Source organism: Dendropsophus ebraccatus, chromosome 2, assembly GCF_027789765.1.
Source record: "Dendropsophus ebraccatus isolate aDenEbr1 chromosome 2, aDenEbr1.pat, whole genome shotgun sequence".
NCBI lineage: Eukaryota > Metazoa > Chordata > Amphibia > Anura > Hylidae > Dendropsophus > Dendropsophus ebraccatus.
This window is the reverse complement of record NC_091455.1, coordinates 212,867,480-212,894,226: the sequence shown is the minus strand read 5'-3', so window position 1 is coordinate 212,894,226 and position 26,747 is coordinate 212,867,480. Positions and strand designations below refer to the sequence as shown.

Sequence of the window (26,747 nt, the reverse complement as noted above, 5' to 3'; positions counted from 1 at the left end):
AACACCTGGGATCGCGCGGTTCAGAGCGGGCCCCCCTCTGAACTCCCCTAGCGATGCCAGGACATACAGTCCACTGGTTTAAGTAGGTTAAATATGTTTGTAATTAACTTTTATGTAAACATCTCTAGTCTTCCAGTACTTATCAGCTGCTATATGTCCTGCAGGAAGTTGTGTATTCTCTCCAGTCTGACACAGTGCTCTCTGCTGCGACCTTTTGCAGCAAATCCCCATAGAAAACCTCTCCTGCTCTGGACAGTTCCTGACATGGACAGCGGTGGCAGCAGAGAGCACTGTGTCAGACTGGACAGAATACACCACTTCCTGCAGGACATACAGAAGCTGATAAGTACTGGAAGACTGAAAATTTTTATATAAAAGTAATTTACAAATCTGTACAACTTTCAGATACCAGTTGATTTGAAAGAATTCTTGCTATAGTACCCTTTTAACACACAGTTTTTATCTTTTCTGCTCCTGTCATTGCAGACTCTTGTTTTATTACACCTCTGCCCCTGTCAGTGCTGCTGCACAGACCTTTATATACTGCTGAGCATTGGAGCTTAATTTTATCTGGTCAGGCAAAGCAGTTAACCTTAAAGGGGTATTCCACCCATTCAATTTCCATGGTGAGACTAATAATTTCTTCCATACTTGTTATTATCTATTCACTCTTTCCTTCCCCCAGTTCCCAGCTGCTGCTTTCTGCTGAAGACACAAAAATCTGTGTGTGAGCTTTTCTCTCTGTCTCCCTCTCCTCCCCCCTCCCTTCTGAGACGGTAATGTAAACAAGTTCCTGGCAGGCTTTATTTGCAACACTGTAGCCTCTTTGTAATGGTGGGAGGGTTATTCTGAAGTCAACTCACTGCGATTAACCCTCCCAGCACTGCAAAGAAGCTACAATGTTGCAGATACAGCCAGCCAGGGAACTGATTACATCAGCAGTCTCAGAAGGAAGGGGGGAGGAGGGGAGACAGAGAGAAAAGCTCATACACAGATTATTGTGTCTTCAGCAGAAAGCAGCAGCTGAGAACTGGGGGAAGGAAACTGAATAGGTAATGACAAGTATGGAAGGAATTATTAGTCTCACCATTAGCAGCAACATATCAAAGGTTGTGTATGAGCGGAATACCCCTTTACAGAGGTGAGGGGGTATCCATATTCCTCTGATTTATGGGTTTGGTAGCAGCTGCACCCCCTGTGACCCTTATAACTACAGAACTGATGACACCTTCATGTTCTGTATTGGTGAGTGGCCTATAGGTTGTCCTCCTGGGCATCACAGCAGCAGAAATATAAGCAATGGGGCCATATAGTGATCTGTACGTCCTGACTACTGAATCCAGGCGGTAGCAGGAGAGGTTTGTGTGTTCTCATGACGTCTTATCAGGACATTGTGCAAACATCTCCCTGTGCCAACAATACCGCCGCTATGGGATAAAGGCTGCTGAACCTTGACACCGCCACATAGTGCGAACAATGACGCCTGACACCACCGGGCACTGAGGAGCGTACAGGAGGCAGCGGCCGGGAAAAGCTCCGTAAGTGCAAATGGCACCCCCGGATTCCTAAATATTATTATTATTATTATTATTATTATTATGTTAGTATTGGTGGTTTTACTTAAGAAAAACATTTTACCAGTCACGGATAGTTTGATCGGTTGGGGTCCGAGTGCCGAGATCTCCACCAAACGGGCATTTTACCCCCAACACCTCTAACATGATTGACAGGAGGAAAGTGAAGCGCTCTACTGTGCTCTTCTCCCTGCTCATACTCCTGATCAGCTTCTTCTTAATCACAGCTACTATTATTACTATCCTTACTATTTGTAGCATTTATTTTAACCACTGCATTGTTTTTTATTTTTTCCCTCGCTTTGTTCTGCGGACAGATCCATACGAAGACTTTTGGAAAGGTTCCATTTTAACATTTACTTTGTGGCACAATCTACCTGTTACGTTTACTCTGCGGGTCACTATGATCACAGTCACATGCGATTTATAAGGTTTTTGTTGTTTTACATTTCTTTAAATATTGTGTTGAATTTTTTGGCGACGTTGTGTTTACAAATACGGATTTGCTAATTTAGTATTACCTTTATTGATTGAGGGCTCGTTTTTTGCTGGTGATACCATTTTGGGGGGTATTTCTGGCAACTGGCAATTCTGGCATTGGGTAAATTTTTTTTTGTTAACAGTAGGGTGTACATTTTTAAATTTTACATTTTTTTAAAGCTTTTATACCATGTAGTATGCAATTTTTTAAAAAGTCTTATTAAATCTTTTTTTGAGTCTATGTATGACGGATGCCACAAAGTAAGTGATAAATACTTTTGGTTTGTAGCTTAAAATCTCACAGATGGCGTCTCTGTATAGGCCGTATGTGAGTATATAACACTGCCATACAGTTCTTTAAAGGGGATATTTTAGATTCGAAATAACACAGCTAATTCCTTGCAAAAACAGCGCCACCCCTGTCCTCAGGCTGTGTGCGGTATTACAATTAATCTCCATTCAATTTACTGGAACTGAGCTGAAAAAACCCACACACCCAACCTGAGGACAAGAGAGTTGCTGGTCTGGAATAAAGCGGCAATGTTTTTGTACACTCGGATAACCCCTTTAATGAAGCTATACTGTGCTGCTGTAGGGTCCCAGTACAGGGGTCACTAAGCTTTTTACCGCCCATCAGAAGGTAACTCGCAGGTGCCACACCAAGAGCTGGGACTTTCCTCTTCAGCCACTAGGTGTCTCACTCTCCCCTGTACACAGCTGCAGTGGTAAGGTTTAGCTATGTCTTGTGTTTAGCCATTACAGGTGACACTCTACCCTTTGCCTTCTCTATTCTTCCCTCTTCCTGTCACACTATAAAGGTCAAAGTAGCTTCCAGGTTAAGGAGTTGTCAGACAGTAGACATTTGGGGAGATTTATCAAAGTGACACTGTCTCAGTCGCCCCTAGCAACCAATCAGATTTCACCTAGAAGAGAGGAAGAGGGACTGATCCCCAGTAAGACAAAGCTGCTAAATGTCGACGTATCTTACTGACAATGCTCGTCTACTTCAGAGACAGAGACCTCAGACTAATACTACTCTACCTGGCGGTCTCTGAGCTGGTGGGGCAGAAGGCGGTCATATCTGCAGTGTCCATACATATATGTGAGTAAGAGGATTTCTTCTTTCAATTATCTACACTGCAATCCCAGCCCCTACACTACCCTCAATACATCCTCAATGCACCAGTGCGCAGCAGCCTGGGCCACGGCACTGCCACTAAATAAACTATACACTGCACAGTACCCACACAGGTAAATATCACCAGAGGAGGGGCGTGTCGTGCCCCGCCCCCTAGGGTCATGCATTAGGTATAACACAGTGTATCAGTATTTTGGACATCACTGATTTTCTTCTCTATTAAATCTGTTATTTGTATTCTAGGCATAAGAAAAAAAAATGCAGAAGGGTTACCCCAGCAGCGACAATGGCACTCCGCAGACAGGTTATGTATATTCAATCCAAAACCCAGCATACCCGCCGCAGGCACCGTCATACAGCCCAGTCTACATGCCCAATCCACCGCCATATAGTGAGCAAGGCCCCCCACTGGAGAATGCTCCAGGGTATAGCGCCTACCCGCCTCCTCAGCAGCCCCATTATGCCTTCACTGTTGATGATGGGCCCAAACCAGACGTGGAAATTCCGCCAGATTACACAGCTCCGTTACAGGATTCCGACCCATTCTCCGAAAGTTCAATCAGAAGAGGTAAGAAAATCCCCCAAAAAAGTAACCATAATATTGTGCCTGTTATCACTGTGTGTGCCACTGAAGGGTTTGTCTGGAGAAAATTCTGACTGGGGGTCGAGTAAAAATAAGAAGTGATACTTACCTACCCTGATTCCCCACAGCTGCCATTCTGACTGCTCCCAGTCCCAAAGCCACTTCCTGGTTCTAGTAACACATATCCCAATAGGACTGCCTGAGACTGGACACCACTGTAACCAGTGACTGGCTGAGCGGAGTAGTTCCTATGGGGATGAAGCATGACAGGAACCAGGAAGAAGCAGTGATGAGCGTGGACCGATGTCTGCAGGGGATCAGGGTAGGTGAGTACCACTACTTCTTTTTTTTTTTTTTTTTTTTTTTTATAAAAAAGTTTTTTTTGTTTTTTTTTACACCAGATATCCTCTTTAAGATTTTGACTTGTACCTTGTTGCACATGCTGGGGGTTGTAGTCAGCCAGAGAGCCATCAGTTAATTAATAATCCACATGTATGCTGAAGGGGTTCTAATGAAAAAAAGATGTCCTTAAAAAAATAAGGTTGAAGTGTATCAATAGTGTTAGGGTGGCAACTACCGGCCCTGAATGCGACAGCATGCGCCAAAAATTGTCAAGTCAAGCCAACTAACAGACGTTCTGGACAGTATAAAGAGTAGCAGCTAGAGGGGCTGCTTAAAGGTGAAAAGAAAAAGTCAGCTTTTTTTTCATCACAAACTGCGCCACCCTAGTGTTGAGGCCTTGCCTGGTATTGCAGCTCAGTCTCATTCACTTGAATCCCGTTTATGTCAGTGACTATTTGGTTAATAGTTTATGAGAGTGAGTGGCAGAAGATGGCAATGCCTAGCAGAACTAAATATGGGATTAGAAGGATGCATTTTGCTTGGAGTATTGATCGTGATTGATTGTCAATCAGTAAATCCAGAGACATCAGTTCAGCGGCTTATGGTTAACTTATTATAATGCATAACCTTCCTTCATTCTTCTGTTCTATATTAGGAGCTCCGCATCTTCTTCCCTTCATACAGTGATAGCGGTAAATGATACAATTCTGGTTACCGCTCACCACCACTAGGGGGAGCTCATTACATAGGAAGTTCTATGGTGTGGTTAGTACAGGGAGACGGTGGATGTTATAGGGCAGGTTAGCTGAGGGTTCTAGTCCTTTGATGGTAGACAATGCTGATGTCATGTGGCAGTGATGTCACTAACTTCAGCAGGTGATCACATAATTGATTACATTGGTGGAACCTACTTAGTACTTTTAGGACAAAGTCGATGGTATTGGTGGGATGTCTGACCCAAGGGTTACGCCAATACCATAAAGTGAGACCACAGTACAAGGACCCTCATAGATATTCATCAGGATTTACTCCGCATTTCGTTGCCATTGCAGCTTTTATCCGGAAGGTCTACATGACGCTGACCGTACAGCTGGTTATAACCTTTGGTCTCGTCTTCATGTTTACATTTTGGTAAGCTGATTTATCTATTACACATAATTAAAGGGGCACTCCCTTTAAATGATCTGATTCCAGGAAGTTATACAGATTTGTAATTTACTTCTATATAAAAAAAAAAAAAATCTCAATTCTTCCAGTACTTATCAGCTGCTGTATGTCCTGCAGGAAGTGGTGTATTCTCACACAGTGCTCTCTGCTGCCACCTCTGTCCATGTCAGGAACTGTGCAGAGCTGGAGAGGTTTACTGAGGGGAATTGCTGCTGCTCTGGACAGTTCCTGACATGGAGAGAGGTGGCAGCAGAGAGAACTGTGTCCGACTGGAAAGAATACACCACTTCCTGCAGGACATACGGCAGCTGATAAATATTGGAAGACTGGAGATTTTTAAATAGAAGTAAATTACAAATCTATATAACTTTCTAAAACCAGTTGATCCGAAAGAAAAAAAATCCCTTTTAAACAAATATGTGTTTGTCAAGAATGTCTTCCCGAGCCTATGTTCGTGTAAATGCCCGAAAATTGGAGTCTGTGTGCCTCTTCCTTGCATGATAAGGCTACACAGCGGCAGCAGAGGCAGCAGAGTATTTATTCTTACTATAGTGCCTTATTCACAGCTTAGACTGCTCAGTACTGCTCTATAATGTCCTCCATGCTGCTGCTGTTACTGCTTCTGACTGAGCTATGGATCAATAGGTTAGCAGGATTCCCTCCCGTGGGTGTGTGTGTGGCGGGGGGGCAGTGTATGGAGACATCATGTGTAATATGGTCCTGCAACAACGTTTTTACAATTTTCCTATAACGTCATGATGACTTTATTTCCCTTTAGGAAAACACTGAGATCTTGGACGAGACAAAACCCGTATCTTCTATATGCACTTATGTGAGTATTCTAGAACCTGCTTCTGAGGACCGCAGAGATTATTACAGGCTTCAGAGAAGAGAGTGAAAGTAAATTCACCATAGATTAAAATGGAACACTGCCGCCCTGGTGGCCGCTAGAGGAACTTCTCCCCCTTGTTAGTGATCATTTCCACTGATGGCATTGATATTCTTTACAATCTCTCCTGTGTGTTTTCGCTTCCAGACCGAGCACCTTCGTCCTGATCATGGTCCTCGCCTGCTGTGACAGCGCCCGGCGCAGAGTTCCATTAAACTTCATTCTACTCGCAATCTTTGTAAGTTCAGTAACAGTTACTTGTACTACAGAGTTAAAGGGGAAATTCAGCAAAACTTTTCCCATTTCCCCTTCAAATCCACTGGTGTCAGTAAGTTATATAGATTTGTAATTTATGTCTATTTTAAACTCTCAAGTCTTCCATCACTTATCAGCTGCTGTATGTCCTGCAGGGAGTGGTGTATTCTCTCCAGTCTGACACAGTGCTCTCTGCTGCCACCTCTGTCCATGTCAGGAACTGTCCAGAGCAGGGGAGGTTTTCTATGGGGATTTGCTGCTGCTCTGGTCAGTTCCTGACATGGACAGAGGTGGCAGCAGAGAGCACTGTGTCAGACTGGAGAGAAGACACCACTTCCTGCAGGACATACAGCAGCTGATAAGCAATGGAAGATTTGAGAATTTTCAATAGAAGTAAATTACATATCTGTATAACTTTCTGACACCAGATGATTTGAAAGAACTTTTTTCCCCGCTGGGGTACCCCTATAAGTAACCATTCCCCTAACTGCATAGGGTCACATGACTTTAGTGATTCCTTTTCTATTCATACAGTGGGGTTGTATGCCTGCAGGGCTGGCTCCTGGCTTTGGTGCCCCCTATAGGCTGGATGTGGAATAACCCTGTGTCTCTCCTTGCATCCATAGACTGTGTTTGAAGGTTGCTTACTGGGATCGTTTGCAGCGTAAGTTCTTCTTTTACCTTATTTATTATTTTTGGGGCAGTTGAGTTGTTGTAGATTTTAGTTCTGATTTCTTACGTTTTTTTGTCATGTTGCAGAATTTACCTTTAAATTTTCACTGTTTTTTTTATTAAAATTTTTGCAGAAATCAATAGTGCAGGCGATTTTAAGAAACTTTGTAATTGGGTTTATTAGCCGAACAATGCATTTTTATCATGAGAAAACAGTTTGAAGCTCTCCCCCCTGTCCTCATGATTGTCTATGGAGGGGGGAGGGGTGGCGGGAGATGAGGCACCAAAACAGGACAACAAAGAGTTAATTTACAGCTACATCACCAGACTATCTCTTCTGACAGTCAGCACCTCTGAATACCGACTTTTACACAGGTCCAGCTGTGTAATCCTTTGTTCTATGCTCTCTGCTGGCGACTAATCTCCCAAAAATTCTCTTTAAAAAACAAAAGAGCAAAATGGGCGCATAACATTATTCAGAACTGTCCAGAGCAGGAGAGGTTTTCTATGGGGATTTGCTGCTGCTCTGGACAGTTCCTGACATGGACAGAGGTGACGGCAGAGAGCGCTGTGTCAGACTGGAAATAATACACCACGTCCTGCAGGACATACAGCAGCTGATAAGTATTGGAAGACTGGAAATGTTTAAATAGAAGTAACTTACAAATCTATATAACTTCCTGACACCAGTTGATTTCAAAGATTTTTTTTTTTAATGGCGTACCCCTTTAAGAGAGGAAATCACCACTGATCCAGCAGTGGGCCATCATGACACGTACACTTTAAACTAACATCATTATTTCATCCATAGGCATCCTGCTTTGTAGGTGTAGGAAAAAACCACTTTGGTAGCCCGTCTGGGGATGGGAATAATGACATCACCAGAAATGTTTGGGGTGCAATACTCTGCAGTCCATCTGGTGATGGGATCGGTAAACCATTCCCACTGGATCTACTCTAAAGCATAACTGTCATGTGAGTGTAATTTTTCTGTAATAGGTTTTATTATGCAAAAGGGTTTCCTTCTGTACTCAAAAAGCAGTTTTCCTACCTCCCCCCTCACTTCAGAAGAAGCAGGATTTCTGTGTCCATTATGCTCTATGGAGAGGGGAGGGGCTGAGGGGGATGTGTGAGCACAGAGAGGAGAAAAGGCAGCCCTGCACAGCACAACATCCTACAATCTTCTCTCAACAAGCTTCCTGATAAGCACTGACCTTTCTGACCTGTGAATCCAGCGGTTTATGTGCCCAGTCACCAAACTGTACACCTGCCTCTCTCCTCTCCCTGCTCACTCATTCCCCTCGGCCTCTCCCCCCTTCATAGGATATAATGGACTCAACAGAACCCGTCTTCACATTGCTTCTCTGTAATGAAGACGACTTTGCCTGATAATCCACAGATAAGAAGTGAGAGGCGGGAGGCTGCAAAACAGCTTTCTGAGTACTGACGGAAACTTTTTTGCCTAATAAAACCTATTACAGAGTTTCTGAAAATCCCCCAAAAAAACAAAAACAATAAGAATTAAAATAAATGACAGTTACACTTTATATCTAGGAAATATTGTTTTTGACCACCCCCTGGCCTTCCTGACTACGCTGTATCTGATCAACATCTTTAGTGGATGCTACTACTCACGTGGGGCACAGAGGGGGTGGTACTGAGGGTGGGGTTACTCTTTAGGCACAGAGGGGGTGGTACTGAGGGTGGGGTTACTCTTTAGGCACAGAGGGGGTGGTACTGAGGGTGGGGTTACTCTTAAGGCACAGAGGGGGTGGTACTGAGGGTGGGGTTACTCTTTAGGCACAGAGGGGGTGGTACTGAGGGTGGGGTTACTCTTTAGGCACAGAGGGGGTGGTACTGAGGGTGGGGTTACTCTTTAGGCACAGAGGGGGTGGTACTGAGGGTGGAGTTACTCTTTAGGCACAGAGGGGGTGGTACTGAGGGTGGGGTTACTCTTTAGGCACAGAGGGGGTGGTACTGAGGGTGGGGTTACTCTTTAGGCACAGAGGGGGTGGTACTGAGGGTGGGGTTACTCTTTAGGCACAGAGGGGGTGGTACTGAGGGTGGGGTTACTCTTTAGGCACAGAGGGGGTGGTACTGAGGGTGGGGTTACTCTTTAGGCACAGAGGGGGTGGTACTGAGGGTGGGGTTACTCTTTAGGCACAGAGGGGGTGGTACTGAGGGTGGAGTTACTCTTTAGGCACATGTCCGGCTTCTTACAGGATTTCCTTTGTCCTCAGGTACTTTGATGCCGATGCTGTGATGTGGGCCACCGGGGCTACCATACTTGTTACATTGGGTCTGACCCTTTTTGCTTTTCAAACAAAGGTAAGACGTTCCATATATATATATATATATATATATATATATATATATATATATACACACACATATCCTTGTATATAAACAGCAATCCCTGTCTGCGCTAAACAGCACGCAGGGCGCGAGTACAGGACTGATCATTCTTCTTCATCTGTAGTGGGATTTCACCGTCATGTCTGGGGGTCTTATGGTCGCACTTTTGGTCTTGCTGTCCTTTGGCATATTGGCCGCCATTTTCAGGTCCATGGTAAGTACCTGCCATAACACCCGGGTCTATATGACTTCATGGCCTCATCTGGGACCTTGGATGGCCGTGACTCCCATTACGGCCGGCTAGCTGAGTAGTAGATGTGGCTTCTATTGACTCTTGTATCTGCTTTTTCAGTGGCTGAATATCGTCTACGCCTGCCTTGGGACATTGATTTTTGGAATGGTAAGTAAAATTCTTCTGGTTCCTCAATAAAAGGGGTAGTTCACCAAAATATTCTTTCAAATCAACCGGTGTCAGAAAGTTATACAGATTTGTAGTTTGCTTCTATAAAAAAATCTCCAGTCTTCCAGTACTTATCAGCTGCTGTATGTCCTGCAGGAAGTGGTGTATTCTTTCCAGTCTGACACAGTGCTCTCTGCTGCCACCTCTGTCCATGTCAGGAACTGTCCAGAGCAGGAGAGTTTTTTATGGGGATTTGCTGCTGCTCTGGACAGTTCCAGACATGGACAGAGGTGGCAGCAGAGAGCACTGTGTCAGACTGAAGAGAATACACCACTTCCTGCAGGACACACAGCAGCTGATAAGTATTGGAAGACTGGAGATTTTTTTTTTTTAATGGAAGTAAATTACAAATCTCTGGCACTTTATGACACCAGTTCATTTGATAGAATTTTTTTTGTGAACTACCCCTTTAAGTTCAAAATATTAAAAATGTTTTTTTTTTTTTTTAAATCGAAAAATATAATGGGGGGAATTTATTATAGAATGTACGAATTTTTTTTTTTTTTACAAGCCCGGATAGTAGATCAAGGCGCACATACAGTCAAAGATGTGCCTCTTCATAAATTAGGGCCTCTTACCCCAAGCTTCACCTCAAGGGGGAGGGGGTAATATAAAACAATAGCCTACATGCCACCACTGGTATCACACCTGCAGCTGCTGACTGGCTGGGAAGGCCCCAATAGGGACGACCTGGTACCATACTGGTGGACACATAGGAGATATAACTAAAAGGTCCCCTGACCACATCATATATTAAATTCTGCCCATTATTCCTTTGCCTGTGTTCCTATGACAACACTTCCTATCCTTTTGCTTGGCAGCCCAGTGTTATCATAGGGCTGCTAGGACTCCTAACAACCAATAATATATGCCTTATGCTTTCGGTACCTTTCTAGAATTCTCCATGGTAGGAGGTCCAGCGCCCTTATGCTATCAATGCTCTAGAGAACATAAAGAAGTGTTGTCATGGGGACATGGCACAGGTCTTACACTGGATATTTAAAACAATCATTTAACAGATGAGTTCTTCCTTTACAACCTTCTGATAACTTGTAACCCTGTTTTCTTTCCAGTACCTGGTGGTGGACACACAGCTGATCCTAGGGAAGGGGCACCGTTACTCCGTGAGCCCTGAGGAATACATCTTTGCTGCTCTCAACCTTTATTTGGACGTCATCAATCTCTTCCTGCTCCTCCTGCAGCTCTTCGGGTTGTGTAATTAAATACGGAGGTTTATTGTATACAAGATAGTGGTAAATGCAGAGAAGGGGTGTGTGTGGTGCCCATTACTGTACCCTACATCCCCAAAATACTACAAATCCAATGAAATAAATACAGATGTGATAATGAGGACACCCCACCCCATACATTCCCTACATAACTATGTCGACCTTACTGTTTTGTTTGTTAAATTTGTAGATTTATTTATTTTCATTGCGATTTGATTTCTTTGTTGTGAACCGTAGCCGGTGTAGCACATATACCCGCTATTCTTGTGTCTGCTCTTTTTTCTTTCAAATATTTTCATATAAATTTTGTAACGTATGAGCCGAAACGCACAGGATGTTTTTCTGGCTTCGTAGAGTCCAGTTCATACTAGGAGAACCAGCTTGCTTGTCTGCTTGTATCTAACCCTAAAGAAGCCTGTAATATACAAACCGTAATGTAACTTCATCAGGATATCTGCACTCGATCACTGTGAGATCTCAGAAATATGCTTGTAAATTTGCAAACATTTTTTATTGTTTTTGAAGCTTTTTTTTTATTTTTCTGGAGCTTTTTCAACTTTTTTTTATCATTTATCATTTTTTTTTACAGGCCAAACCAAGTCTTTCCTTGCAGTTTTTCAATTATTTTATCTGCAGTGGGGCAGACTAGACGGACCAGGTGGTCTTTTTCTGCCGATGTTTCATTAAACACTTGTATTATGTCCAAAAGAAGTATGTCATTTTTTTTAAAAGCCACAATAAAAAATTATATGTAAACTGCTCAGTGTTTCCCCACTGAATACTGTGTAATGTGTGAACATAGCCTAAGGCCTCCTGTCCACGGCCGTAGTTTGATCTGCTAGCTGTCCATAGTCATGGACTATACACACAATAGAAGCCCATCCTAAGGACTAATGCACGGGACTGTGGGCGTGCAGGTTGTATCCGGTATCCTCTAGATGGTCCTTTGTTTATCGGTAGTCCATGGCTGCCATAGAAAACAGTCTGTATAGTAGCCATCATTGTGGATAGTATAGGACCCATTCTATAGGCAAATGTACGTGACCATGGCTTCCACAGTAGATGCACAATACGTCCTGGCAGGTAGTTTTGAGTGGACCTGCCGAACTGTTTGATTTCAGCAGTTTTCCCAATTCGCTGCATTCGAACCGCTGGGGAGGAAGCAGAGAACAGGAGAAGTCCGGAGCATGGAGAGGTGAGGTATAACAGTTAGGAAATGATGTATAACAGCAAGGACTGCACGGACATCACTAACGATGTCTGTGCAGCCCTTGCTAAATGATAATTGAACCGTGTAACAGGCTCAGACTGGCACTCGTTAACATTATTGATGGGGCCGTCATCGCCCTGTCTTATAGGACCCTCACCCGCCTCGCCTCTCTCCATACCTCCATAATATAGGCACGGGTCCTCGGGTAAAATGAAAGGTGAGCTCTGATTGGTTGCTATGGGTAACAAGGGCAGTTTAGTTTCAAATCTCTTTTATATTTATGAACTGGAATTTACTGGAAGAGGAGAAGAATAACTGACAGAACCAGACAAAGGGAATCAAGAGCCGAGAGACGGATCAGGACACTAAATCGATCCCTGCACCAATGATTACAATCACAAGCTTTCATCACTTTTGTGTTTTTTTTTCCCTACTTGAACTTGTATTGCACTGAAGATTTAAAGTAAAACTGCTCTATTTTGAGGCCTTGCACCTGCACTTACACTTTGGCTATCCCTTTCAATCGCAGTGCCCGTGTGACAAGTGCCCAAGTGACCCCACACCCACCTAGCTGCAACACCACCTAGATACGGCATGAGAACGAGGACCTGTCATGGCGGCACAATCAGATGAGTAGAGGCTAAACAAAACCAAAGCAGCTTTGATGATGTCACGACCATGTGATCAGACCCTCATGCAGAGAAGTAAAGATAGTGTACACTCTTGAGTAGACATATAGCCACCGGCACTGCTCTCAGACTTTGCAATCCGGGATCCCACAGATGAGCTAGGGTTTTGGCAATGATCACTGGTCGGTGCTCACTACGAAAATACTTATATACAAACTACACACGTTCATAGAAAAAAGATGAGGGCACTCACCACTTCATGTGATCTTCTTTGTTGCTTTAAATCTTCACGAGCATTAAAAATAGCTGGACATTCTGGGCTACAGCGAGGACAGGACTCCGCTACGACCGCTGAATGACTGAGCTGCCTTGAGACGTCACGTCAAATGCCGCAGCTCTAGCCAGGAAGCGGCCGCGGGATGGGAGCATGGGGCGGCACAATCCGGGAGCCGCCGCTGGAACCAGGGAGGTAAGTCACCACCGGCTTCTATTTCTACTCCCTCCTCGGCTGTACACAGATTATACTGCTGGGCTGGAGTACCCCTTTAAGCTCCATTCACTTCAATGGAACCAGATTACAAAACCTGCAGCCAACCTGGAGAAAGTGGCCATGTTTTTGTAGCGTTGGATAACCCTTTAATTTGCCATATTTTATTTATTATAGTAAATTCTTAGGTCTTATTAACCCTTAGCCGCACCAGGACGTTATAGTACGTCCTGGCAGGAGGTTACTATCCGCACCAGGACGTACTATAACTTCCCGGCTCCCGGTGCTCACTGTTTACATAAACAGTGACCGGGAGCCGCAACTAAACTGTCAGCTGATAGCTGACAGTTTAGTGTTGCTGCTGCTGGACCCCCTGAAGGGGTCCAGCACAGGCGATCACCGGCATCAGTGGATCGGTAACGATCCACTGATCCCGGTGAAGCAAGCAGTAAACCCCCGGTCCCGGTCTCTGCCGAGTTCCGGGATTCGGGGGAAGCTGCTGCCACACAATCCCTGCCCCCCCGCTGTCCCCCGATCTTCATCCCCGCCTGCTGCCGCCGGCGCTCCTGCTGTACCGGTACTTACCACAGCACAGCGCCGGCGATCCGGCGGCAGCGGCGAACGGGGTGGTGGTGGGGGGGTGTCGGGGGTCTTTGACTTGCTTCAACCTGGAGGCAGAGGAAGCCCGGCATCAGGGGGGGGAGAGAGAGAGGTCCATGCTGCAGCAGGAGGGGGGTCACGTCAGAGATCGCTCCTTCCCCCACCTCCTTGCAGCACTGGCTCTCCGGTCCCAGAGCTCAATGAGTTCTGGGACCGGAGAGCCAGTGCTGCAAGGAGGTGGGGGAAGGAGCGATCTCTGACGTGACCCCCCTCCTGCTGCAGCATGGACCTCTCTCTCTCCCCCCCCTGATGCCGGGCTTCCTCTGCCTCCAGGATGAAGCAATCCCCCCACCCCCGGATCGCCGCCGCTGTTTCTGTACTCACCGGAGGGTCACAGCAGATGTCTCTCCTTCCCCCTCCTCCTGGCAGCACTGGCTCCCCGTATCCCGGAGCTCAGAGTTCCGGGACCCGGGAGCCAGTGCTGCGAGGAGGAGGGGGAAGGAGAGACATCTGCTGTGACCCCCTCCTGCTGCAGCAGCATGTACCAGCGTCTTTGTAATGACGCTGGTACATGCTGCTATATACTGTGAGTGACAGCTCTGTCATCAGAGCTGTCAATCACATTATCTGATCATGGATGCAGGCTCTGATCCCTCCCTTTGTGAGGAGATCAGAGCCTGCATCCATATACTGTAAAACACACACACAAACACACACACATATAATAAAAAATGCCCCCTCCCAGTAATAAGGGAGATCTTAGTGTCTGTCAGTTAGTAAGCGTCAGTCAGTGTCCGTTAGTAAGCGTCAGTCAGCATCTGTTAGTAAGCGTCAGTCAGCGTCCGTTAGTAAGCGTCAGTCAGCGTCCGTTAGTAAGCGTCAGTCAGCATCTGTTAGTAAGCGTCAGTCAGCGTCCGTTAGTAAGCGTCAGTCAGCGTCCGTTAGTAAGCGTCAGTCAGCGTCCGTTAGTAAGCGTCAGTCAGCATCTGTTAGTAAGCGTCAGTCAGCGTCCGTTAGTAAGCGTCAGTCAGCATCTGTTAGTAAGCGTCAGTCAGCGTCCGTTAGTAAGCGTCAGTCAGCGTCCGTTAGTAAGCGTCAGTCAGCGTCCGTTAGTAAGAGTGAGTAAGCATCAGTCAGTGTCCATTAGTAAGTGTCAGTAAACGTCTGTGCACACACAGACATAGGTGCTCCTTCTCTTCTGAGCCCTGTTGTGCGCCCATACAATACTTTATGTTCACAAATGGGGTATTTCTGTGCTCAGGAGAAATTGCTTTACAAATATCGGGGGGCTTTTACTCCTCCAAGCTTTTGGAAATTTGAAAAATTTGGGATTTTGCCAATGTATAAGTGTGAAACATGCAATTTTTCATTTTCATGGCCCACTTTTGCAAAAAACTGTGAAAAACCCGTAGGGTCCAAATGCCCACTGTACCCCTTGTTACATTCCTTATGGGGTGTAGTTTTCAAAATGGAGTCACTAGTGGGGGGGTTTCACTGTCTCGGCACTAGGGGGGCTCTGTAACTGTAACATGGTCTCCTACATTTATTCCAACCAAATCCATACTCCAAAATTTAAAGGGTGCTCCTTCTCTTCTGAGCCGTGCTGTGTGCCCACACAACACTTTACATCCACAAATGGGGTATTTGTAAAAACTGCAGATTCAGAGGAATAAATATTTTATTGCATTTCACTTTTTTTTAACTGTGCGGTATGAAAGAAATAGAATTGAATTGAAATGTCTACAAAGAAAATGGAAATTTTTACTTTTCACTCTTATTTTGCAGTTATTCCTGTGAAATGCCTAAAGGGTTAAAAACAGTTTTAAATGTCAATTTAAATACGTTAAAGGGTGAAGAGTTCAAAATGGGGTGAATTATGGGGGTTTCTAATATATGGGCCTCTAGAATATGCTCCAAAACTGAACTGGTCCCTAAAGAATTCTGAGTTTTAAATTTTTACAAAAATGTAGAAAATTGCTACTAAACAATCATGGCCTCTAAAATCCTAAAACAGTTCAGGCATGTTCACCAAATGCTGCCAATATAAAGTAGACATGTTCTAGATATGAATTAGTCAATAATTTATATGGTATAACTATCTTTCTTATTGGCAGAGACTTTCAAATTTAGAGAAATGCAATTTTTTTCAATTTTTCACAACATTTTGGAGTTTTTTACAAAAAAACTTAAAGGTAGTGGCCCAAATTTACCACTAACATAAAGTGGAACATGTCACGAAAAAACAATCTTGGAACCACAAGGATCGGTAAAAGCATTCCTGAGTTATTAATATATAAAGTGAAACATGTCATATTTGAAAAATTTGGCCGTGTCATAAACACCAAAACTGGCTGTGTCCCCTAAGGGTTAAAGTTTCCAGCACGGGTAAGTATTTATTTACTATCATTGTTTTCCAGTATATCAGATCACTGCTGGATGTTTTGTCATATGCGACTAACGGTATAATGTACAGAGGACGAAGAGAGAGAGACACCGTGTTGTGGGCTGTATGTATCCTGGAGACTTTGGTGAGTGCCGGCTTCTATACAATTTACCTGGTTTCTTCTACTCCGAGCACCAGCGACCTACGGAAGTGCCGTCCCTGAACACATCTACAGTATGTATCCTGATGGCGGCTGGATGTCCCTGTTATTTAGAAAAATTTATTTAGATATTGCTGCTGGGAGAAGCATGAAGTAAGGCGCTTCACTACCCAGCTGGGCGCCATTCTGCTTATCGCACTTTACATTATAATAACGTTAAATATAGATACAGTATGATGTTACATATAGATACAGTATAATATTACATATAGATACAGTATGATGTTACATATAGATACAGTATGATGTTACATAGAGATACAGTATGATATTACATATAGATACAGTATGATATTACATATAGATATAGTATGATATTACATAGAGATACAGTATGATATTACATATAGATATAGTATGATATTACATAGAGATACAGTATGATGTTACATAGAGATACAGTATGATATTACATATAGATACAGTATGATGATATATATATAGATACAGTATGATGTTACATATAGATACAGTATGATGATATTATATATAGATACAGTATGATATTACATATAGATATACAGTGGTGCCTTGGATTACGAGCATAGTTTGTTCCAGGTCCGTGCTTGTAATCCAAATCCACTCTTAAACCAAAGCAAATTTTCCCATAAGAAATCATAGGAATGCAGACAATTGGTTCCACACCCCAAAAATAATGATTTATTATTCTGAATAACATGTAAAACAGATGAAACAAACATTCAGAAACAGCAGAATCTGTGATATTATAAGTTACTGTACAGTAATGGAGAGAAAGGGAAACACAAGGGCGGACAGAGACTGTAGGGAGCATGAAGGAATGAGCAGGGCAGATATGGGCACAGTATAGCAGCGCTCTCTGTCCGGGGAGAGAGGGGTTACAGCTATGGAGAGATTACCTCCACAGTCCTGTCCCCTGATGTAAGCCCCAGCCTGAAGTGATCTGCTATGATTGGGAAGGTGAGGGAGACTTCCTGAGTCAGAGTACAGTGCTGTAGACCCCGCTATGCAGACCATGCCCCTCCTCCACTTGCGCTCCCACCCAGTACCGGAAGCTCTTAAACCAAGGCAATGCTCTTACACCAAGTCACAATTTTGAAAAACTGTGAGCTCTTAAACCAAACTGCTCTTAAACCAAGGTACCACTGTAGTATGATAATATTACATATAGATACAGTATGATATTACATATAGATACAGTATAATATTACATATAGATACAGTATAATGATATTACATATAGATACAGTATGATATCACATATAGATACAGTATAATATTACATATAGATACAGTATGATATATATAGATACAGTATAATATTACATATAGATACAGTATAATATCACATATAGATACAGTATAATATTACATATATAGTATGATATCACATATAGATACAGTATAATATTACATATATAGTATGATATCACATATAGATACAGTATAATATTACATATAGATACAGTATGATATATATATATAGATACAGTATAATATTACATATAGATACAGTATAATATCACATATAGATACAGTATAATATTACATATATAGTATGATATCACATATAGATACAGTATAATATTACATATAGATACAGTATGATATTACATATAGATACAGTATAATAATATTACATATGGATATAGTATAATGATATTACATATAGATACAGTATAATATTACATATAGATACAGTATGATATTACATATAGATACAGTATGATGTTACATATAGATACAGTATAATATTACATATAGATACAGTATGATATTACATATAGATACAGTATAATATTACATATAGATACAGTATAATATTACATATAGATACAGTATAATATTACATATATAGTATGATATCACATATAGATACAGTATAATATTACATATAGATATAGTATGATATTACATAGAGATACAGTATGATATTACATATAGATACAGTATAATAATATTACATATGGATATAGTATAATGATATTACATATAGATACAGTATAATATTACATATAGATACAGTATGATATTACATATAGATACAGTATATTACATATAGATATAGTATAATGATATGACATATAGATACAGTATGATATTACATATAGATAGAGTATAATATTCATATAGATACAGTATGATATTACATATAGATATAGTATGATATTACATATAGATATAGTATGATATTACATATAGATATAGTATGATATTACATAGAGATACAGTATGATATTACATATAGATACAGTATAATATTACATATAGATACAGTATGATATCACATATAGATACAGTATAATATTACATATAGATATACAGTATGATATTACATATAGATATAGTATAATGATATTACATATAGATATAGTATAATGATATCACATATAGATACAGTATAATATTACATATAGATACAGTATAATAATATTACATATAGATACAGTATAATAATATTACATATAGATACAGTATGATATTACATATAGATATAGTATGATATTACATATAGATACAGTATGATATTACATATAGATATAGTATGATATTACATAGAGATACAGTATGATATTACATACAGATACAGTATGATATTACATATAGATATAGTATGATATTACATATAGATACAGTATAATAATATTACATATAGATACAGTATAATATTACATATAGATACAGTATAATATTACATATAGATACAGTATAATATTACATATAGATATACAGTATGATATTACATATAGATATAGTATAATGATATTACATATAGATATAGTATAATGATATCACATATAGATACAGTATAATATTACATATAGATACAGTATAATAATATTACATATAGATACAGTATAATAATATTACATATAGATACAGTATGATAATATTACATATAGATACAGTATGATGATATTGATTATAGACATTGATGCCAGGATTACCTTGTAGTCACACAGAGCGGTAATAAAGGAAACACTGTAAAAGTAACACAAATAAATGCCTGGATTCTGCTTCATAGATTTGTTTGTTTCTCAGGTTCATTGCACCAGACGGACACTAGAGGTCACTGTAACACAGGGCCGCACAGAGACTGGGAACTCTATGGAGCTCTATGGCTGAGAAGGTTAAAGGCATTGTTATAAGGGGTAACAAGGTGATCACACTGCTGCTGGGACCCCCATCATATGTAATGGGTGGAAACAAAGCAGCTGTTGAAGAACTACAACTCTCAGCATGCCTTTCCAGCAGTTAGAGGGCTGTTGCCTTAGATGTGTTTAGAGGAGTACAGTGCTTGGATTAGTCCCCAGCTGGGACCTTGTGTAGTCAATGGGACTTTTTATATTAGTGACTTATAATGTGGGCGTGTTATCACAGAGCCAATGTGATAGTTATTCTAAATGAGTGATAAATAAAAGTAATACATAATATAGGTAATTAAGTCAAGAGAGAGTCTTAATAAACTTCTTGGACAGTTTGGTTTCATTCCTGGATCCTCAGGGGCGGGGTTTAAATGTTAAAGGGGTTATCCAGCGCTACAAAAACATGGCCACTTTTCCCCCTACTGTTGTCTCCAGTTCAGGTGCGGTTTGCAATTAAGCTCCATTTACTTCAATGGAACTGAGTTTCAAAACCTACACCCAAACTGGAGACAACAGTAGGGGGAAAGTGGCCATGTTTTTGTAGCGCTGGATAACCCCTTTAACATTTTGGTAAATGAAATATTGGTAAGTAAGTTACAGCGTTCTTGTCAGCCAATCACAGAGCCTCTAACATTAAAGGAGAAGTACAGTGAAAAATTTTATTAAAGTATTGCATTGCCCCCCAAAAGTTATACAAATCCCCAATATACACTTATTACGAGAAATGCTTATAAAGGGCTTTTTTCCTGCACTTACTACTGCATCAAGGCTTCACTTCCTGGATAACACGGTGATGTCACTTCCTGGATAATATGGTGATGTCACTTCCTGGATAACATGGTGATGTCACTTCCTGGATAACATGGTGATGTCACTTTCTGGATAACATGGTGATGTCACTTCCTGGATAACATTGTGATGTCACTTCCTGGATAACATGGTGATGTCACTTTCTGGATAACATGGTGATGTCACTTCCTGGATAACATTGTGATGCCACTTCCTTGATAACATGGTGATGTCACTTCCTGGATAACATGGTGATGTCACTTCCTGGATAACACGGTGATGTCACTTCCTGGATAATATGGTGATGTCACGCAGCTTTGGGAGTCGGGGCGTGACATCACCATGTTACCCAGGAAGTGACATCACCATGTTATCCAGGAAGTGACATCCCCATGTTATCCAGGAAGTGAAGCCTTGATGCAGTAGTAAGTGCAGGGAAAAAGCACTATATAAGCATTTCCCATAATAAGTGTATATTGGGGATTTGTATAACTTTTTGGGGGCAATACAATACTTTAATAAAACATTTTTTGCTGGACTTCTCCTTTAAGGTGCTGTGTGATTGGCTAATATGATGTAGTATCAGCCTGAGCAAGCTACAAATCCCAAAGAGATACAATGCCCCTTTGTCCGTCTTTAAAAGTCTATTTTAATGAAACAGGAAATTTTCATTTTTTATTTCTTTATTTTCCGTCCTCTGTTTCTAGGAGCCCTTACTCTTATTTTTCTTTAGCTTATTGTTTGTGTGGCCATTTGTCCTTTGTCACACCATCCTTCACATTCCCATAAAATATACTGCAATATAGGAAAAAATACTGTGAGGTGAAATAAGAAAATGTGGGGGGAGGGGTACCTTTTTAGACCGTTCACTGTGAAGTTATCTCTATCCCTCAGCGTGATTACATGTTGTCAGTTTCCTTTTAAAAAATGAAAAACTTTATTAAATCAAAACAATGTATATATATTAATTGTCATTTTCTGACTCATAACTTTTTTTTTTCTTTACTTTTCTGTTTACAAAATGGTTTGGAAATTTATATTTGCATCGTAACATGTAGTTTTTGGTGAAATTGATTGGATTTTTAAAAAATATTTTTAACGTTATTTTAGCCTTTCTTTTTAAATTTATGGGACTTCTACATGAAAACATCTGATTGGATACAATTTGAGGTATTGCCATTGTAATGAATTAATTAGTGCTGGAACCGTCTTCCATAGACAGGCTGTATCGGCAGATCTGGCAGGGCGACTATGGAGACTGTGGAGAATATAGAGACTATAGAGACTATGGAGACTATGGAGACTGTGGAGACTATAGAGACTATAGAGACTATGGAGACTGTGGAGACTGTGGAGACTATAGAGACTATAGAGACTATGGAGACTATAGAGACTATGGAGCCTATAGAGACTATAGAGACTGTGGAGACTATAGAGACTATGGAGACTATAGAGACTATGGAGACTATGGAGACTATGGAGACTATGGAGACTATGGAGACTATAGAGACTATGGAGACTATGGAGACTATGGAGACTATAGAGACTATGGAGACTATGGAGACTATGGAGACTATAGAGACTATGGAGACTATGGAGACTATGGAGACTATGGAGACTATGGAGACTATAGAGACTATGGAGACTATAGATACTATAGAGACTATGGAGACTATAGAGACTATGGAGACTATGGAGACTGTGGAGACTATAGAGACTATGGAGACTATAGAGACTATGGAGACTATGGAGACTATGGAGACTATGGAGACTATAGAGACTATGGAGACTATAGAGACTATGGAGACTATAGAGACTATAGATACTATAGAGACTGTGGAGACTATAGAGACTATGGAGACTATGGAGACTGTGGAGACTATAGAGACTATGGAGACTATAGAGACTATGGAGACTATGGAGACTATGGAGACTATGGAGACTATGGAGACTATAGAGACTATGGAGACTATGGAGACTATGGAGACTATGGAGACTGTGGAGACTATGGAGACTATGGAGACTGTGGAGACTATGGAGACTATAGAGACTATAGAGACTATGGAGACTATGGAGACTATAGAGACTATAGAGACTATGGAGACTATGGAGACTATAGAGACTATGGAGACTGTGGAGACTATAGAGACTATGGAGACTATAGAGACTATGGAGACTATGGAGACTATGGAGCACCATGGTAATGTATTGGCCCCCGTTAATCTCATTGTGGGGCCCCAATCCGACCATTGAAGCACCGGTGACATGTGGCTGTACTCTTACAATGACAGTGGCAGCTAATCAGGTAAAATAGACGCCATTGGACATTGCTCTGTGCCGGTTATTAGTGCTGCATCCTGGGCCCCAGCATTATGGGCCCCCGGGCAGAGCTGTGACCAGCTAGATGTGGCAGGTGTATGGCAGCGGCACTGTCTGCTGCTAGTCTGATGGGTGATGCCGGGGGGAGCGGGCACAGCGGGATCTGGGGGAGCGGGCACAGCGGGATCTGGGGGAGCGGGCACAGCGGGATCTGGGGGAGCGGGCACAGCGGGATCTGGGGGAGCGGGTACAGCGGGATCTGGGGGAGCGGGCACAGCGGGATCTGGGGGAGCGGGCACAGCGGGATCTGCACTGCCAGGACCAGGGATGCTGCTGTCACTTCTACCTTTGTGCCAGTTCTGTGCCCTCCTCCTGTCCTCAGGATCCCTGGGAGCCGCCGGACGGGCTGCAGACTGACTGGCGAGTTGCGAGGACTCTGCAACTTTGGGGACAATGAGTTCAGGTGGGGGTCCTGGAGCCGGTGATATGGTGCTGCAGAGGCACAGGGGGATGTAAGTATCGCTTGTCTATCATAGTTTCTCTTGCCTGCTGGCAAATTGTGTTTTTTTTGCCGGGGTTCTCCTTTAAACCTGCAGTCATCTTATAAAAGTAGTTACTTCCAATAGGTGGCAGCAGAGAGCTACTTTGCATATACATTTACAACCAACTTTGCAGAAATCAACAGCACGAGGAGTGTTAAGAAACTCTGTAATAGGTTTTATTAGGAAAGCAGCTTTTAGAGTACAGAATGTTTTTTCTGCAGAATAAAACCTATTACAGAGTTACTTAAAATCGCTTGTATTATTGATTTCTGTTAAGTTGATTTAAGCGACAGTTACACTTTAAGGCCATGTTCACACAATAAGACCCCAGCCATTCTGTGACCCGGTACTGCATCCCTGCATCCCGTTCGCTCCACAGTGTGCACTGACAGGTTCTTTGAATAGCAGCCACAGAAAACTGTCAGTTTTTTGCGGCGCCGTTAGCGATCCCGGTCGGAGTGTATACTATGTGTATGTATATATGTACTATGTGAACGCACTCCGACCGGGATTCACTCAGCCTGCCGCACTACGTAAGTTCCGTAGTAATCGTAGTTGCAAATCGGCAACAACGGCCGTGATTACTACTGAACTTACGCAGTGTGAACACAGCCTTGAGGGGTATTTTGGTGAATAAACTTTTTGTTTTACGTTTCTTTTATAACTTTGTAAAATAACTTAATTAAAAAAAATTGTAAAAATATATAATCTCTGTTTATGTTTATACAATGATTGGCAGCAATAAGCGGTGACATGGCCTCTCTGCTGCCCCCAGTGGCTGCCCTCCATGTAAGCAACAGAATAGACATCCGGGGCGGCTCACTATCTGCCTGCAGAAGCACAGGTGATATATAACTGTTCCCAACACGGCCACTAGTGGCAGCAGAGGCCGTCTGGCAATGTGTAAATGTAAATAAAAAAAACTTTTTGACATTTTCTTTAATAAAGTGTTATTGATATATTAATAAACTACAAAATTCTATAACGTTCTAAAATTATATGTAAAAAAATGTATTTGCTGTAAAACCCATTTAAGGTGTAATATGTATATTCTATAAATTCTCTTTTTTCTTGCTAAATTACTAAAACGAGTAAAATACAATATTTTTTTAACGTTTAGTCTATATAAAACGTGATATCATTCTGATCTCTTATTATACGTATATTTCATATAACTTACCACAATTCCTGCACACGGTCCATCTGCCATTACTTCGCACCAGCTGCTCCTTGTTGGCACTGATGCCGATTCCATCCTCCATCTTCCTGCCATCATATGTCAGCCTGTAGGTGTAGATCTTATTTTCTCCTTGGACCCAGAAGCCGTGGTTGTGCCCTGACACATTTCCTCACATGACTCCACCATGATTCTCCTCTTTAGCTCATTCATAGAAACATAGAAGATTCTCTGCAGAGAAAGATCTAAGGGGTCATCTAGACCGACCCTATATTATTATCATATTACAGTGGTACCTTGGTGTAAGAGTAACTTGGATTGAGAGCGTTTAGCAAGAAGAGCTCACAGTTTTTCAAAAAATAATGTGCCTGCACTCACACTCAGCTATACACACTGCTGCTATAATGTGCCTGCACTCACACTCAGCTATACACACTGCTGCTATAATGTGCCTGCACTCACACTCAGCTATACACACTGCTGCTATAATGTGCCTGCACTTACACTCAGCTATACACACTACTGCTATAATGTGCCTGCACTTACACTCAGCTATACACACTGCTGCTATAAAGTGCCTGCACTTACACTCAGCTATACACACTTCTGCTATAATGTGCCTGCATTTACACTAAGCTATACACACTGCTGCTATAATGTGCCTGCACTTACACTCAGCTATACACACTACTGCTATAATGTGCCTGCACTTACACTCAGCTATACACACTGCTGCTATAAAGTGCCTGCACTTACACTCAGCTATACACACTTCTGCTATAATGTGCCTGCACTTACATTCAGCTATACACACTGCTGCTATAATGTGCCTGCATTTACACTAAGCTATACACACTGCTGCTATAATGTGCTTGCACTTACACTCAGCTATACACACTGCTGCTATAATGTGCCTGCACTTACACTCAGCTATACACACTGCTGCTATAATGTGCCTGCATTTACACTAAGCTATACACACTGCTGCTATAATGTGCCTGCATTTACACTAAGCTATACACACTGCTGCTATAATGTGCCTGCATTTACACTAAGCTATACACACTGCTGCTATAATGTGCCTGCACTTACACTCAGCTATACACACTGCTGCTATAATTTGCCTGCACTTACACTCAGCTATACAGACTTCTGCTATAATGTGCCTGCACTCATACCCAGCTATACACACTGCTGCTATAATGTGCCTGCATTTACACTAAGCTATACACACTGCTGCTATAATTTGCCTGTACTTACACTCAACCATGCATTATATACCACATGCTGCTATACTGTACAGTAACTTATATATCACATATCCAGCTGCTGTGTTATCAGGGTTATACAGTTACTATACATTATACACCACATGCTGCTATACTGTACAGTAACTTATATATCACATATCCAGCTGCAGTGTTATCAGGGTTATACAGTTACTATACATTATACACCACTTGCTGATTGCTATACTGTACAGTAACTTATATATCACATATCCAGCTGCTGTGTTATCAGGGTTATACAGTTACTATACATTATACACCACATGCTGCTATACTGTACAGTAACTTATATATCACATATCCAGCTGCTGTGTTATCAGGGTTATACAGTTACTATACATTATACACCACATGCTGCTATACTGTACAGTAACTTATATATCACATATCCAGCTGCTGTGTTATCAGGGTTATACAGTTACTATACATTATATACCACATGCTGATTTCTATACTGTACAGTAACTTATATATCACATATCCAGCTGCTGTGTTATCAGGGTTATACAGTTACTATACATTATACACCACATGCTGCTATACTGTACAGTAACTTATATATCACATATCCAGCTGCTGTTGTGTTATCAGGGTTATACAGTTACTATACATTATATACCACATGCTGATTGCTATACTGTATAGTAACTTATATATCACATATCCAGCTGCTGCAGTGTTATCAGGGTTATACAGTTACTATACATTATATACCACATGCTGATTGCTATACTGTACAGTAACTTATAATATCACAGATTCTGCTGTTTCTGAATGTTTGTTTCATTTTTTTACATGTTATTCAGAATATAAAATCAGTATAATTGGGGTGT

General features: G+C 41.7%; 2 protein-coding genes across 3 annotated transcripts; both read left to right on the top strand.

Annotated features, from left to right (window-relative positions):
* Nucleotides 1-1,455: 1,455 nt before the first annotated feature.
* Nucleotides 1,456-11,905, top strand: LOC138784009 (protein lifeguard 1-like). 2 transcript variants are annotated; one of them, XM_069959420.1, is made up of 10 exons: nucleotides 1,456-1,538; nucleotides 3,436-3,760; nucleotides 5,170-5,248; nucleotides 6,063-6,116; nucleotides 6,321-6,411; nucleotides 7,055-7,092; nucleotides 9,341-9,428; nucleotides 9,580-9,669; nucleotides 9,808-9,855; nucleotides 10,989-11,905. In XM_069959420.1, the coding sequence occupies exons 2-10, from the start codon at nucleotides 3,451-3,453 to the stop codon at nucleotides 11,136-11,138; spliced, it is 948 nt and encodes a 315-aa protein (XP_069815521.1). In that variant the 5' UTR covers nucleotides 1,456-1,538; nucleotides 3,436-3,450; the 3' UTR covers nucleotides 11,139-11,905. The 2 variants fall into 2 exon arrangements, with proteins under 2 accessions (XP_069815521.1, XP_069815522.1); XM_069959421.1 differs by lacking the exon at nucleotides 1,456-1,538 and adding an exon at nucleotides 3,969-4,101 and having other exon boundaries at nucleotides 3,613-3,760.
* A 9,933-nt stretch (nucleotides 11,906-21,838) lies between these two features.
* LOC138784227 (110 kDa antigen-like) lies at nucleotides 21,839-22,840 on the top strand. The gene has a single exon (XM_069959733.1). It carries the CDS (start codon nucleotides 21,839-21,841, stop codon nucleotides 22,838-22,840), a length of 1,002 nt encoding a protein of 333 aa, XP_069815834.1.
* Nucleotides 22,841-26,747: the final 3,907 nt, after the last annotated feature.